The sequence below is a fragment of the Neoarius graeffei genome, chromosome 3 (genome assembly GCF_027579695.1).
Source record: "Neoarius graeffei isolate fNeoGra1 chromosome 3, fNeoGra1.pri, whole genome shotgun sequence".
In the NCBI taxonomy this organism is placed as follows: domain Eukaryota; kingdom Metazoa; phylum Chordata; class Actinopteri; order Siluriformes; family Ariidae; genus Neoarius; species Neoarius graeffei.
In genome coordinates this window covers 11592976-11607513 of record NC_083571.1, presented here as the reverse complement: position 1 = coordinate 11607513, position 14538 = coordinate 11592976, and the positions used below count along the sequence as shown (strand labels likewise).

The following is a 14538-nucleotide window of genomic DNA, read 5'->3' as shown; positions in this document are numbered from 1 at the left end:
GTATTAATTTCTAGTTTTGTCATTTACCAATAAATGTCAACAGGAAATTGAGATTGTAACCACATGAAGATCCAGGTCAAAGGTCGCATGTCATTCCCCGAACCAAAATATAAAATGTCAACTGATTATTGTAATATGTGATAGATATTTACAACAAACTGGGGGGAAAAATTTCTGAATGGAATAGAAAAATCTGAATATTTCAAGCATGTAATTTTTTTTTTTTTTTATGTGCTAGGAATTTAATTCTGGTCTAATTCTATTTATTGCAGTAGGATTCCAAATACACGCTAAGCATTCCATTCTGTTATGAATCAGAAAAAAATATTAAATCACTACACTTTTATTTAAAAAAAAAAAATCTACTTCAGTAATGTTACACAAAGATCGATCCATAACAGTTGTACGTAAATGTCACGTAATTCCACAGGGTGTCGATAATGGTGGCCACCGGTGAAAGTGATTTACTATTATTGACACCTCATGTGACTTTTCAAACACGCGTTTAGATACAAAATGGCGACTGTTGAAGGAAAGGGTAAGAAACAAAAGTAGGTTTCGACAAGGAGATCATGAAATATCGGTGAATTTAATGAGTAAAAACATGTCCATGATCTTTCCACCATGCTTACCTGCGGTGATTGATTAATGTCCGGGTTTTCCTCAAATTGTTGATCGTGCGACAAAAAAATGTGTCATCAGACGACAAGATCAAAGGGCGAGGCGGGTCTTCCGGTTGATTTAATTAACCAATAATAACTGTTGTAACTGAAACTGACCTTTGTAAAAAATATATACAGTGGTGCTTGAAAGTTTGTGAACCCTTTAGAATTTTCTATATTTCTGCATAAATATGACCTAAAAAAATCATCAGGTTTTCACACAAGTCCTAAAAGTAGATAAAGAGAACCCAGTTAAACAAATGAGACAAAAATATTATACTTGGTCATTTATTTATTGAGGAAAATGACCCAATATTACATATCTGTGAGTGGCAAAAGTATGTGAACCTTTGCTTTCAGTATCTGGTGTGACCCCCTTGTGCAGCAATAACTGCAACTAAACGTTTCCGGTAACTGCTGATCAGTCCAGCACACCGGCTTGGAGGAATTTTAGCCCATTCCTCTGTACAGAACAGCTTCAACTCTGGGATGTTGGTGGGTTTCCTCACATGAACTGCTCGCTTCAGGTCCTTCCACAACATTTGGATTGGATTAAGGTCAGGACTTTGACTTGGCCATTCCAAAACATTAACTTTATTCTTCTTTAACCATTCTTTGGTAGAACGACTTGTGTGCTTAGGGTCGTTGTCTTGCTGCATGACCCACCTTCTCTTGAGATTCAGTTCATGGACAGATGTCCTGACATTTTTCCTTTAGAATTCACTGGTATAATTCAGAATTCATTGTTCCATCAATGATGGCAAGCCGTCCTGGCCCAGATGTAGCAAAACAGGCCCAACCATGATACTACCACCACCATGTTTCACAGCTGGGATAAGGTTCTTATGCTGTAATGCAGTGGTTTCCTTTCTCCAAACATAACGCTTCTCATTTAAACCAAAATTCTATTTTGGTCTCATCCATCCACAGAACATTTTTCCAATAGCCTTCTGGCTTGTCCACATGATCTTTAGCAAACTGCAGACAAGCAGCAATGTTCTTTTTGGAGAGCAGTGGCTTTCTCCTTGCAACTCTGCCATGCACACCATTGTTGTTCAGTGTTCTCCTGATGGTGGACTCATGAACATTAACATTAGCCAATGTGAGAGAGGCCTTCAGTTGCTTAGAAGTTACCCTGGGGTCCTTTGTGACCTCGCCGACTATTACACGCCTTACTCTTGGAGTGATCGTTGTTGGTCGACCACTCCTGGGGAGGGTAACAATGGCCTTGAATTTCCTCCATTTGTACACAATCTGTCTGACTGTGGATTGGTGGAGTCCAAACTCTTTAGAGATGGTTTTGTAACCTTTTCCAGCCTGATGAGCATCAACAACGCTTTTTCTGAGGTCCTCAGAAACCTCCTTTGTTCGTGCCATGATACACTTCCACAAACATGTGTTGTGAAGATCAGACTTTGATCGATCCCTGTTCTTTAAATAAAACAGGGTGCCCACTCACACCTGATTGCCATCCCAATTGATTGAAAACACCTGACTCTAATTTCACCTTCAAATTAACTGCTAATCCGAGAGGTTCACATACTTTTGCCACTCAGAGATATATGTAATATTGGATTATTTTCCTCAGTAGATAAATGACCAAGTATAATATTTTTGTCTCATTTGTTTAACTGGGTTCTCTTTATCTACTTTTAGGACTTGTGTGAAAATCTGATGATGTTTTAGGTCATATTTATGCAGAAATATAGAAAATTCTAAAGGGTTCACAAACTTTCAAGCACCACTGTATATATTTGGGGGTGTTGATAATTATGGACTGTCGATAATTGTAGCTGCCGCTCTACTACTGCTACTTCTGTTACTTTTACTACTACAACTACTACTTGTACTGCTCTTGTTATTCCTACTACTGATAGTGCTACTACAACTACTTCTATTATTTCTACGACTACTTTAACTACTACTAATGCATGTTTTAATGCAATAATCATAATAATGGTGAACAGTGGTGATTTATTATACATTAGTAATATAACAGGGCTCGAAATTCATATATTTTTTCACCAGCCAGCCAGACTAGTTACCTTCCAAAGTAACTCGCCAAACAGAAAATCAACTCGCCAAAATTTGTTCATGTATGAATTTTACTTCTGTCAAAAATAACACAAAAGAGAGTAGTTACCATCGTTCATGACTAATGCGCATTTATTTCAAGACCCGAGTATTTCGATACTGTTTTTTTTTTTTTTCTTTTGCACACTTTACAAATTGGCATTTGCTGTTCCACGTCCTCCTCGCGATGTCCAAAAAAATGCCAGATGACTGACCTCTTACTAGTTCTTTTAGGAATCAATTCGTCCGCTTCCGTTTTTAGTTTGTCGCTGAAATTGACAGAGCTTACATGGTAGCCTATGCAACACCAGCGATTGCACGAACTGAGTCAGCGCTGTAAACCGAAACTAGGAAATCTTCCCGCAAGTTCCTTTCAGCACCGAGATGTCACCCGGGATTGGTTGGCGAGTGCGTGACTTTTTTTTTTTTTTTTTTTTACCCTTAGGCAGCCTCTCACGTTACTGCCTGAGGGACCGGGAGAAAACCACCGGAAAAGGTTTTAAACAAACACGAAACAAACTCAAGTCGGCAGATGACCATAAAATACTCGATAGTTATGATATAATAATTATATGTATCTCACACAGAATTTTCGGAGATATATCGAGTATATTCGACATATCGCACAGCCCTAGTCTGAATCTTCGCTTCATATACCGTATATATATATATTTTTTTTCTTCAACTAGCCAGCCGGGCTGGCTAGTGACAGGAATTACCCGCCAAATGACAAATTAAGTCGCCTTGGGCGACCAGACCACCGCGTGTTTTGAGCCGTGGATTATATTCTTTTTCTTATTATTATTGTTATAAACAAGTATAATTGTTTCCTTTAGAAATGAAGGAATGTTTGTTTGTCCTGTTTCCCCCAGGCTGAGGATGAATATACCTACAACTTCAGGTGGTACACCTCTTACGCCTGTCCAGAGAGGCCCCAGGAGTGTGTGGTTACTGACCCTGTTACCTTACAGCAGTTTGACTTGTCTAGGTGAGCGATGATGTTCCTCCATATCATTTCCGTGATTTATAAGATCCGTTAACGAAGGATCTGTACATTATACTGATCCGCTCCGTTAGCTGTCTATCCTGAGTCTTTTCTGTTGGAGTTGTAGCAAACGGTTCTTTTTCTGTCCGCGCAGTTTGTCGAAGTCGAGTGGATCCGGTAACTGGAAGGCCACGGATACCACAAACCGGAGGCTGTACTACATCAACGTGTGCCGGCCGCTCAGTCCCGTGCCAGGCTGCGACCGACTCGCCTCGGTGTGCCAGATAAAATACGAACAAGCTCAGGTGAGTGTGCTCAGGTTTTCTGTTCTGTTCTGTTCTGTTTTTTTTTTTTTTTTTTAAAGAAGTGTCTTCAATAAAAGTTAAGAGGTCATGTGGTGATGATTGCGTGTACATTTATGGTTTGTGGGATTATTTTTTCCCCATTCTGATGGTATAACTAACATTTAGTCTTTTTGTAACTCCATATCATGTTAAATTCAGTTCAATACTTAGCTGTTTTGGACTGTCAGGGTTTTTTTTTTTTTTTCCTCTGATATTACTTCGAATTTACATAGCCAGGTAGTCTAAGTTAACGAGGCATAGCCAGTTTTTAAAAATGTTCATTTGTATTGGGTAATTTCAGGAAACATTGTGCATTTCAAAGCTGATTTAAACAATATATTTCAGTATTCAAGTGCATTTGAGTATTGTTTCTTATAATTTTGTACTTGAGCAACATTCTGCTTATTGCTTAAACCACAGAGGATGAAGACAGTATTCTTTCTTTAAAGAAAAAAAAAAGTCTAAATTCTACTAGGAATAATAATGCTGTGGATTTTTTTCCCCCCCCAATTTTATAGGGCATAATAGCGTTTTATTCTATCCACATTCACTGGATACGAGCAGTCGCGCTCTCTGATTGGCTACTCTACTATTAGGCTATCAGGTCATATACTGTGAGTAGAGAAAAACAAAATGGCTGTTGCTGAACCAACCGAGGATGAAATAAAAACTCTACTTGAAAACAAAACCCCCCAAATTATCAAGTATTACTCCAGCCCAGTAGGTGGTGGTAATGCAGCTTTAAGTTGGTTTGCCAACTGCCAAAAACCTTGAAGTAGTAGAAAAAGAAGAAACCCCCCAAAAATACAAAAAAAAAACCAACAAAATATAGAATAAAAATATTTGATGGTAAGAGCATTTTTTTTTCAAGAATTATCGCATTTTTCACAAATTGCTGCTGTCGTTTCGCCGATTTGTTTACATTCTAAACGGAAATGATTTTATCAGACGTTTTGTACAAAGTTTTTATTTATCGAATTTGCAAGAATTTGGTGATTAAGTTTATTATCAAGTTTGGTTATTGGTTACTTTTTACTTGTAACGGACAATCACAATTTTATCCAAAATAGTTTTTCCTGCCTTAGTTGATTTATTTCCATTTCACATGCATGCAGCTGTTGTAAAGTTCAGTGTGTTTGTGTAGAACTCTCTCAGACTGTCAGTTCATTACTCGATAATTTAGAAATCGTAAAATAGAAATCGATAACAAAGTTTGTATGAAGAAAACAGTAGGGTGCCAAGACTTTTGAACAGTACTGTGTTTGAGAATATTTATATATCGTGTTTTGTTATATCGTCCACCTCTAGGTTTGGGGGGAAAAAAAACGCACTGCGTCATGACAGACAGGATAATGTAATACGAGTTTAAAATGATTGCTTAGTGTGTAGTATGTGGGTGTTTTATACAGACCTGGCAACCTGTAACTGAATCAGTGTAGCCGGTCTGTCATGATGCAGCGCGGTGCTATTTTTATTTATTTATTTTTTTAACCGAGACGTGGATGATATAACCAAAAAAAACCCGATATATAAATATTTTGCGCAGGACTGTGTTCCTCTGATAACAGAAATAAAGCTCCAGCTCTCTCCGCTCTTAATCTGTTCTGTTCTTTCAGGATTTATTGTGCATGTCACTTCTTGTTGAGTTTTTATGCCCGAGTTGTTTGAAACCAGTCTGGGTTTTCTGTGTCGAATAAGGAAGCGGCTTCGCCTGTAAGAAAATCAAACACTTTTTCATGAAGGAGCTAACTCGAATACGAGCGGAAAAAAATAAAACGAGATTCTTAAGCAAACTCTTCCATCCTCACTTCCGACTTTGTTTTGTAAAATTCATTTTAAATACAATCGTGAATTTCTCTGGAGTTTTCAGGCTGAGGTATTCTTTAACCACTCCTTTCCTCATTGTTCTTGAAGCATTTGCTTCTATTTGTTAACATTTTTCTTGATAGCAGGGAGGCGGTGATGCCTTTTATCTATTCCTCTGTTTGAACAAGCAAAAACAGCACAAAAATGAACCATATGGACCCTTTTCACGTGACGTCACGACAAACGCGGCCGCCATTTTGGGCATGTTCTACCAGTAGTTTACCACAGCCAACATTGAGGAACGGCAGCAAAGAAAGTTTTTACTTTCAGCAAGACTTCCATCATGCCACTATATTGTTGTGCACCTGGATGTAGTAACCATCAACAAACAAGGCAAGGTTTATCATTTTATCGGATCCCGACGGAGAAGATGGATAGCGGCCATTAACAGGAAAGATTGGCAGCCCTCGGCATACCAACGCTTGTGTAGTGACCACTTTGTTGGAGGTAAGACGAATAAAATTAGCCAGAAAAGGCATTACATTGCTGTTAACATTCTGTGGCGGCGAGTGTGTAACCAAATAGGCTAAAATAACCCATTGTAACCTCTTTGTTCTTCTGTAGTAGCTATTGTTGACTAGCTAATGTCAACAACATAGTAGCTAGTATGTTACTGTAGCAATGTTTACGTTCAGTCATTTGGATGACTGTTAAAACCTTTCAGTCTCAAGTTTTTCCTTTACTGTATTTACTAGTTTACTGTAATTATGATCCGGCAGCTATTTACACCGGATCCAGTGTAAATAGCTGCCGGAGCCAACGTCCGAGGTTCCAGAGCGCGCTCCGGCTTGCTCCCCCTCAAATTAAGCAGCGCGCTCCGGCTTGCTCCCGGAGTGCTCCGGCCGAGGTTCCGGAGCGCGCTCCGGCTTGCTCCCCCTCAAATTAAGCAGCGCGCTCTGGCTTGCTCCCGGAGTGCTCCAGCCGAGGTTCCGGAGCGCGCTGCTTAATTTGAGGGGGAGCAAGCCGGAGCGCGCTGCTTAATTTGAGGGGGAGCAAGCCGGAGCGTACGTCAGTGAGCAATCCTGGTGGAAGCAGGTAAACGTCGTTCTCTAAGCCTGCTAACCTCAATTTTTGCAAATACCTCTCCCTCTGCTCGCCCTGTAAATGCCCTACGTCGCTGGATAGTGAAGGTATTTTCTGCATCTCGCTCCTTTTTCTTTTATGTCTTTTGTTTGTCACCTTCCTCGCATTCAAACTGATTCGAGCCGAAGTCCACTACATGTCCAAAATGGTGGTCGCGTTTACGAAGGTCACGTGACTGAAAAGGGTCTATAGAAGACAGATTAAGCCTTGTTTGCATGAAAGACTGTGTCTGACCCCAGCTGTAATTATCACATGATGCGTGACGTCATGCACAAGGGGTCTATAAACAGTACTGTACACGCACCATACTACAACAGCAGGGGGATGTAAAATAACTTGCAAAGCAGTAAATGAAACCGAGACTAAGAAAACAGCCAAGACATAATGGCGGATACATAGTGAGGGACGCTTTTAGGAACTGAAATAAAAGATCTTAAAATTAAAAGCTTAATTTTTGTGGCGCTAGTTCGTTATATATGCTCATTCCAACTTGTCCGGTTGGGCATGTTGGGGACACATCCCGCTTGCCCGAATGCATGTTTCACTTGTCACGGGCAATCGGGCAGTCCTTAATGTTGAGCCCTGGATTTAATGACTCAACTACAACACTGCCTGCTGCACAAATTACACAAGGGCCAATTCACAATCATCTTGAAACTGTCACATGGTAATTATTATTATTATTATTATTTATTTATTTATTTTTTTTAAATACAGGGAGTACCATCTGAAACCGTGACTGTCAGTAATATGGGCGTGGCTAAAAAAGGCCCTGTGATCATCGAGGACGGTCAGTTGATGCTGGAGTACACAGACGGCTCGGCGTGCGAGGTGGATGGGAATATGACGACCTACATCACCCGCATTCACTTCATCTGTTCAAAAGAACCTGCGGTGAGGATCACGTCAGCTCTGGACCACCTTTAAAATATCTTGTGTATATTAGATTGCATGCATAACAATACGTTTTTCTGAGCTGTGTTAACTTTGTGATTTAACATTTTTTTTCTTTTTCCTCTCTCTGTGGCAAGCAGTCATACGGGCCAAGGTTCCTATCAAATCAGGACTGCACAGTGAACTTCATGTGGTACACCGAGGCAGCCTGCGTCATTTCAACTGCTGTAGACACCAATCAGGTGAGTCCCAGCGCCTCGCACAAGCTGTGTGATCAAAACCTGCCAACATCAGAGTACGTGGTCTTATTTTTTCCCCCACTGTTGGTGTCCGATGAATCAGTCGACATGAATCTGGAATGATTGACCGTTGCGTAGAGGATATTACACAGTGGTGCGAAGATGTGAAGTTTATCTTTGAGTGGTGAATGTATATATCACGAGTGAAAATATTTTCAACACGAGAAGCTAAACGTCATATCTTTGCGCCACCGTTTGATGTTCTTTATATTATATGGACAAATCCACAAAAAATACGCAAGTTAATCAAAAGCAGTTTAATTTTGACCTGGTTCACCATCTTGATGACGCACATCTAGTCAGCGGGAAAACACTGGGAGTGACGTCACTGGAGTGAAATACCAGGAATTATTATACACACAGGACACTTTTTCAATGGAATAAAAACGTGTTCTAGTCCCTTCTAGCGATTTTTCATTCATTTTTTTTCCCCGATAGCATGCAATATTGTTGGCATATTGCTTTTCCTACTTGTATTACATCACTCTACCCAATGGAGAACGAGCATTGAATATGGTTTATAATATTGCATGGTTGTCAAGACAACATGACGACATGCGTCAGAGACGTAAAACTTCCGTGCTAGCGAGCGACTGTGACAGTTTGTAAATGGACATGGCCACCAGGTTTGCTTCGTTAAATACGGAAGACTTTGAGAGAATTTTAAAAGACGTGGATGCAAACGGAGCGCCTTTTGGCGGATGCCGCCTTTTTCACGGCTGTCTGGGGGACTTGTGTGAATCGTGCAGGACCAGATTTTTTGGGGGGGGGGGGGGGGGTTGAAGTGTCTGATTATAATTTCATCAAAGTAAATTCTGTATTAAAATTACTAAATAAGCAAATGCCGTTACAGTCCATGAAACAGGAAGTATGAGAAGAAAAGAGTATATCAGAAAGCTGCGCACGTAAAGCCAATTGGCTGTGCGCCATTATCTGCTGCTGGCTGCACTTCACTGCACGTGCAAGGATTTCCATCAGTCCAACGTAAGTTACGTAATTGGCTTTACGTGCGCAGCTTTCTGATTTACTGTTTTCTTCTCATACTTGTACTTCCTATGTTTCATGGACTGTAACGGCATTTGCTTATTGAGGGTGTATTCAGACCAGGATAGTTCGATAGTTCACTTGCTTTGGTCCGAACCAAATGTTTTTTATTTATTTATTTATTTATTTATTTTCATTTTGGTGCGGTTCGCTTTCACACTGTACATTTTAGTAAGCGGACCAAAATCTGTCAACAAAGCCACGCACCCTGAGGTCGTTCAGCTATTGGTCAGAGACGACACGCGCACAAAGCGTTAAGTTCAAAAGTAGTCACGGAGGATAGCGCTGATGAGCGCACATTATGTTGTGACAGTTCTGGCTCTTCACACAATAGATGAATTTCTTTTTTGCGTCGCTAGTACCGCCACTTTTTGAAAGAATGTCCCTGATTTTAATGTAGGTCTGACGGAGTTTCTTCACTTTTAGCCGACATTGTTCTGGGGAGCGCGTGAACCCCTTCTTCATTTTCTCACTGAATACAGCAAACACGTCGGCATTTTTGTGTGTTCTCTCCAAAAGCTCAGATATGTGGACATCTGCCCATATATCCACAAGGGTACGCGTTTCTTCCTCGGCCCACGTTTGCCCCCTACTCATTTTTTGTACTCTGTAGTCTAGCCTGAATGACTGAACGACTGTAGGACGGTTCCCTTGACAACCGAAACAGTGTTTGCGCTTTGCGGTGGAGTGTCAAGACTCTGTTTCCCATAATGCTCGACAAACGACGGAAGCTCCCGAGGTACAAAAAAGCAAAACTGTCGGATTAGGTCCGGTCTGCTTTCACACCTCCAAAAGGTCCGCACCAGGGTTCCTTTGGTCCGGACCGAGTCCGACCTTGCAGCTCGGTCTCGGTCCGCTTGTTTGGTCCGGACCAGAGTTCGGTGGTTTGTATTCAGACCAACCCAAAAGGTCCGGACCAAAGGAAATTTGGTTCGGACCAAACAACGTAGGTGTGAATACGCCCTTAGTAATTTTAATACAGAATTTACTCTGATGAAATTATAATCAGACACTCCAACGCGCCCCCCCCCCCCCCCCCCCCCAAAAAAAAAACCTCATCGTATCTGCACGATTCACACAAGTCCCCCAGACAGCCGTGAAAAAGGCGGCATCTGCCAAAAGGCACGCCATTTGCATCCATGAAAGAGAAAGATGTGTTGAACACCCGAAAGGAATGTATAATAATAATGACTGGCCTTTTTTTTTTTTTTGTATACCAGATGTATTCCATTCAGCTACTTGTCTTTGACTCGTTAAGTATCATGTTAGCTGAATGGAATATATCTGATAGACCACTCAACGGCAGCCAATATTATTTAAATATGCCCCTCAGATTCGTGATGTATTTTGTCTGAAAAATGCAAGTTTTTCAAGTTGATGTGTGATTTTTCTTTTTATTATATCGACAAATTCACAAACAAAAAGTACTCAAATTTATCAAAACAGTTCATTGATTTTCCCATGAGTGACTTCTAGAGATTTGTCACGGTTTTGGTTCTCCGTGTCCCGGATGTAGCACTGATGAAAAATACAAGTGGTGTATTTCCCAGTAAAACACTCATCTCCATATAATCTACATCCAGTACTGTGCAAAAGTCTTGCGCTACGTTCACACTGCAAGGCTTAATGCTCAATTCCGATTTTTTTGTGAAATCCGATTTTTTTGTGAGGTCGTTCACATTAACAAGTATATGCGACTTGTATGTGATCCTCAGTATGAACGAAAAGCGACCTAAAAGTGTTCCGCATGCGCATTGCAGGATACGACGACGTCACACGCAGTGAGCATGGCCAGTGTTTACGGAAGTAAAACCACCCGGTTGCATTATGACCCATCCAATCTAGCTTGAATAGCTGCATCCCCCCAAATGGAAATCGGCTCCCTAACCTCTGCGTCCTTCCATTGAGAAGATTCAGAACCTTCACAGCCCGAAGCGTCCCTCGCATTGATGTCATGCGCAGGGGCGCAGATACGTTTCTTGAACTGGGAGGGACAAAAAACTGGGGGGGGGGGCAAAGCTGCCAGCAAACCAACCCCAACCCCGATATGCCTGTCAAACTTGTTGTTAGTAACCATGCTCGAGCTCGCAACCTGTGCAGTCTGTGCAGCTCAACCAACCGAATATCAGTCTTTTTGTTTTATGTGAGTTGTTGCAACTATGTACTGTATGTACTGCTGTGCACCTCAATAAACCGAATGGTAATTAGTCTTTTGATTTTTACGTGAGGTTTGCCTTATGCAAAGAAAGACAGCATAGACGTTTTTTCCTCCCTATAAGTGGGGGGGGGACCGAACGAGGTGAATTTAAATCTGGGTGGGATGAATCCCACCCGTCCCACCCTTTATCTGCGCCCATGATTATGCGTCATGTTGTTGTAACTTTTTTTGAGAGACCCGCCGCTTACTTCAGCGCAGAATAGTGACGTTTGTGGCTTGTTGATGACGTGTAAGTCGGATGAATGCGACCTGGCGGTTCAGACTGAAGTCGCATATGAAAAGAGCGGATAGGAATCGGAATTAGGACCACATATCCAAACGGCCTGGGTCTGATTTGAAAAAATTGGATCTGTGTCGTTCATATTGTCAATAAAAGATCGGATACAGGTCACATATGGGCGAAAAGATCGGATTTGAGTCACTTCAGCCTGCAGTGTGAACGTAGCCTTAGATACCCTGTTTTTGTTTTTGTGTTTTTTTTCATACAAACTTTGTTATAGATTTCTATTTTCTGACTTCTATATCATCGAGTCAGTGAGTCACAAAAACGTTTTCGAGTTCCAAGCATTCATTATTTTCCAGCACAAAATTAAATGTTACTGAAAAAAAAGTTTGTATCTGAGCAGCATATTCCATAAGAGAGCACTTTTCAGATTAAAAAAGAAAACATAATGAAGGCTGCTGGGTTTTGGTGCAAAATGAAGAAGCGAGTGTGACAGTCAGTGTCCAGAAGAACTGCGGCTGGTTCTGGAAGGTGCTCAGTAAAACCTACAGCTCATTTCCGCATAAAACTGCACTCATTCTACCTGAGACTACTATTTTTTTTTTTTTAAAGCAAAGGGAATTTTGTCTCACACCAAATATTGACTTTATTTCATTTATTATGGCTTACCATTTGTTTATAGTATTTTTTTTTTTAAATGTTGAAACATTTCATTATGTTTAAGCTATTTTTGTTCTCCAGCATTTCTTTACATGTACCTAAGACTTCTGGACAGTACTGTATATGAACTGACACCACTGGAAGCGCCGCCTCCTTCTCCTCATCTTGTATTCGTAATTTTTTTGATTCGACTCGGTTTTATTAATTAATATAATGATTTGTAGCTCCACTCCCATCAGAGCTGCTGGTATAGAAAACCAACACTTTCTGGCCAATCAGAATGCAGTCAAATAAATAATTCAGGTTTTAATCATTTTGATTTGGGTTTGGATTTCTTTTTGTGTGTCTTAGACTTGTTCCTTGAAGCATCCCAACACCGGCTTTGAGTTCAACCTGCTCCCTCTGGCCTCGGAAACAGCATACAAGGCAACTGCAAATGGAAAAGAGTTCATCGTAAGTAGTGCCGCCACTAATGACTAATTTTCTCACGACTAATCTTTTGATTAGTCAACTAATCTTAAAGTGCCATTCCACCATTGGATGTATTCTTTGGCATAAAATACAATATATTTTATGACAGCATGACTAGACAGAGAAATCTTTTAGCTTCAAAATAATATATCAAACACAATTTTTTGACGACAAGTATATTAATTTTGCGACCAAAGTCACCTACCCTTTTAATTTCCGCGCGGTAGTGAAACGTGATGTCATCGGCAGGTTCCCCTTCTTGTGTACCACGTGTCGGTCTAAAAATAGACCAGGAAACCCCCAAAGTGAGAGAGTCATTTCTCCTTGTAATATGGGGGCCAAAAAAATTGCGAAAAATTGAGTTAATCTTTCAGTTAGCTAGATTTATTGGTATTAGCTAGATTTATTGGTATTATTTTTATCGCGTTCTATCCGCCATTGCTGATAATATGTGCCACGTCACGTGGTACACAAGAAGGGGAACCTGCCGATGACATCACGCGCGGAAATTTAAAGGGTAGGTGACTTTGGTCGCAAAATTAATATACTTGTCGTTGTCAAATTACCGTATTTTCTGGACTATAAGCCGCTACTTTTTTCCTAGGTTTTGAACCATGCGGCTTATACAAAGGTGCGGCTAGTCTGTGGATTTTTCTTCCACCGCTAGGGGCGCTCTAACCGGAAGTAGAATCAAAAATAAGATAGACAGAAAATCAATGCAAAGAAGAATTAGCAGATCTTTAGCAGATAGAACACGCATGACAAATTACTAACTGGTAATTATTTTCAAATCCAGCGAAGATGATTAAAGTGACTTGTGGTTTCAAACACAGGAGAAATGAAGGTAAATAAATACCGGTTATTTTCTCTTGGTTCTGTTCCGTTTTAATCAGCAAAGTTGCTGCCGTGTTAAAAGGCACTGTTCGGAAAGAATCTGTTCAGGTACATACATGTACATTTACAGTACAAAATCGTTCTGTACATGCAGTAAATATCAACATAGATATCTGCGGCTTATAGCCCGGTGCGGCTTGTATATCTTTTTTAAATTTTTTTTTAAAAAATAGAGCGGATGCGGCTTATATACAGGTGCGCTCTATAGTCCAGAAAATACGGTATGTTTGATATATCATTTTGAAGCTAAAAGATTTCTCTGTCTAGTCATGTTGTCATAAAATATATTGTATTGCCAAAGAATACATCCAATGGTGGAATGGCACTTTAACGACTAATTTCCAAAAAAATCAAGCGATTTGCTATTTCGAGTTCTTTTTATTTTGAATGTAACTCAAGGGGCAAAACATAAAATGTCACTTGTACCAAAGTAAAAAGTAAACATAACATAAATATTGAATAAATAAAATAAAGTGCAATAAAATGGGAGAATGTCTTCCACTATAAAACTACGATTCTCCAAAGTATAATCCTATCAGTATAAAAGAAAATATACGAACATCAATAGGCCCTCATTCCTTATTGAACTTCCAATTACAACAAATAATTGGGTTTTGCACCTCCTACTGAAAAACTGTTAAGTGCGAACATTCAGAGTGCAAGACAGCATAGTGTCCAACTGTCTTGCACTCTTCCAACCGTCATGGAACTGTATGGGCACCGTAATTCTTCAATTAGCGCGACCACAGAATATTTGGCCGGATGATGAGATGCCGGTACGTCAGGGGCGTCGCTAAAACATTCAAAATAGACTAGGCTACA

The 14538-nt window shown here is 40.3% G+C and overlaps 1 protein-coding gene across 1 annotated transcript in view; it reads left to right on the top strand.

The window, feature by feature from the left end:
* Positions 1 to 14538, top strand: part of igf2r (insulin-like growth factor 2 receptor) — a 171737-nt gene that overhangs the window by 63377 nt on the left and 93822 nt on the right. Inside the window, exons 16-20 of the mRNA XM_060916407.1 lie at positions 3608 to 3723; positions 3875 to 4025; positions 7731 to 7907; positions 8048 to 8149; positions 12703 to 12804. Of these exons, the coding sequence (XP_060772390.1) occupies positions 3608 to 3723; positions 3875 to 4025; positions 7731 to 7907; positions 8048 to 8149; positions 12703 to 12804 (648 nt within the window). The remainder of the gene's footprint in view (positions 1 to 3607; positions 3724 to 3874; positions 4026 to 7730; positions 7908 to 8047; positions 8150 to 12702; positions 12805 to 14538) is intronic.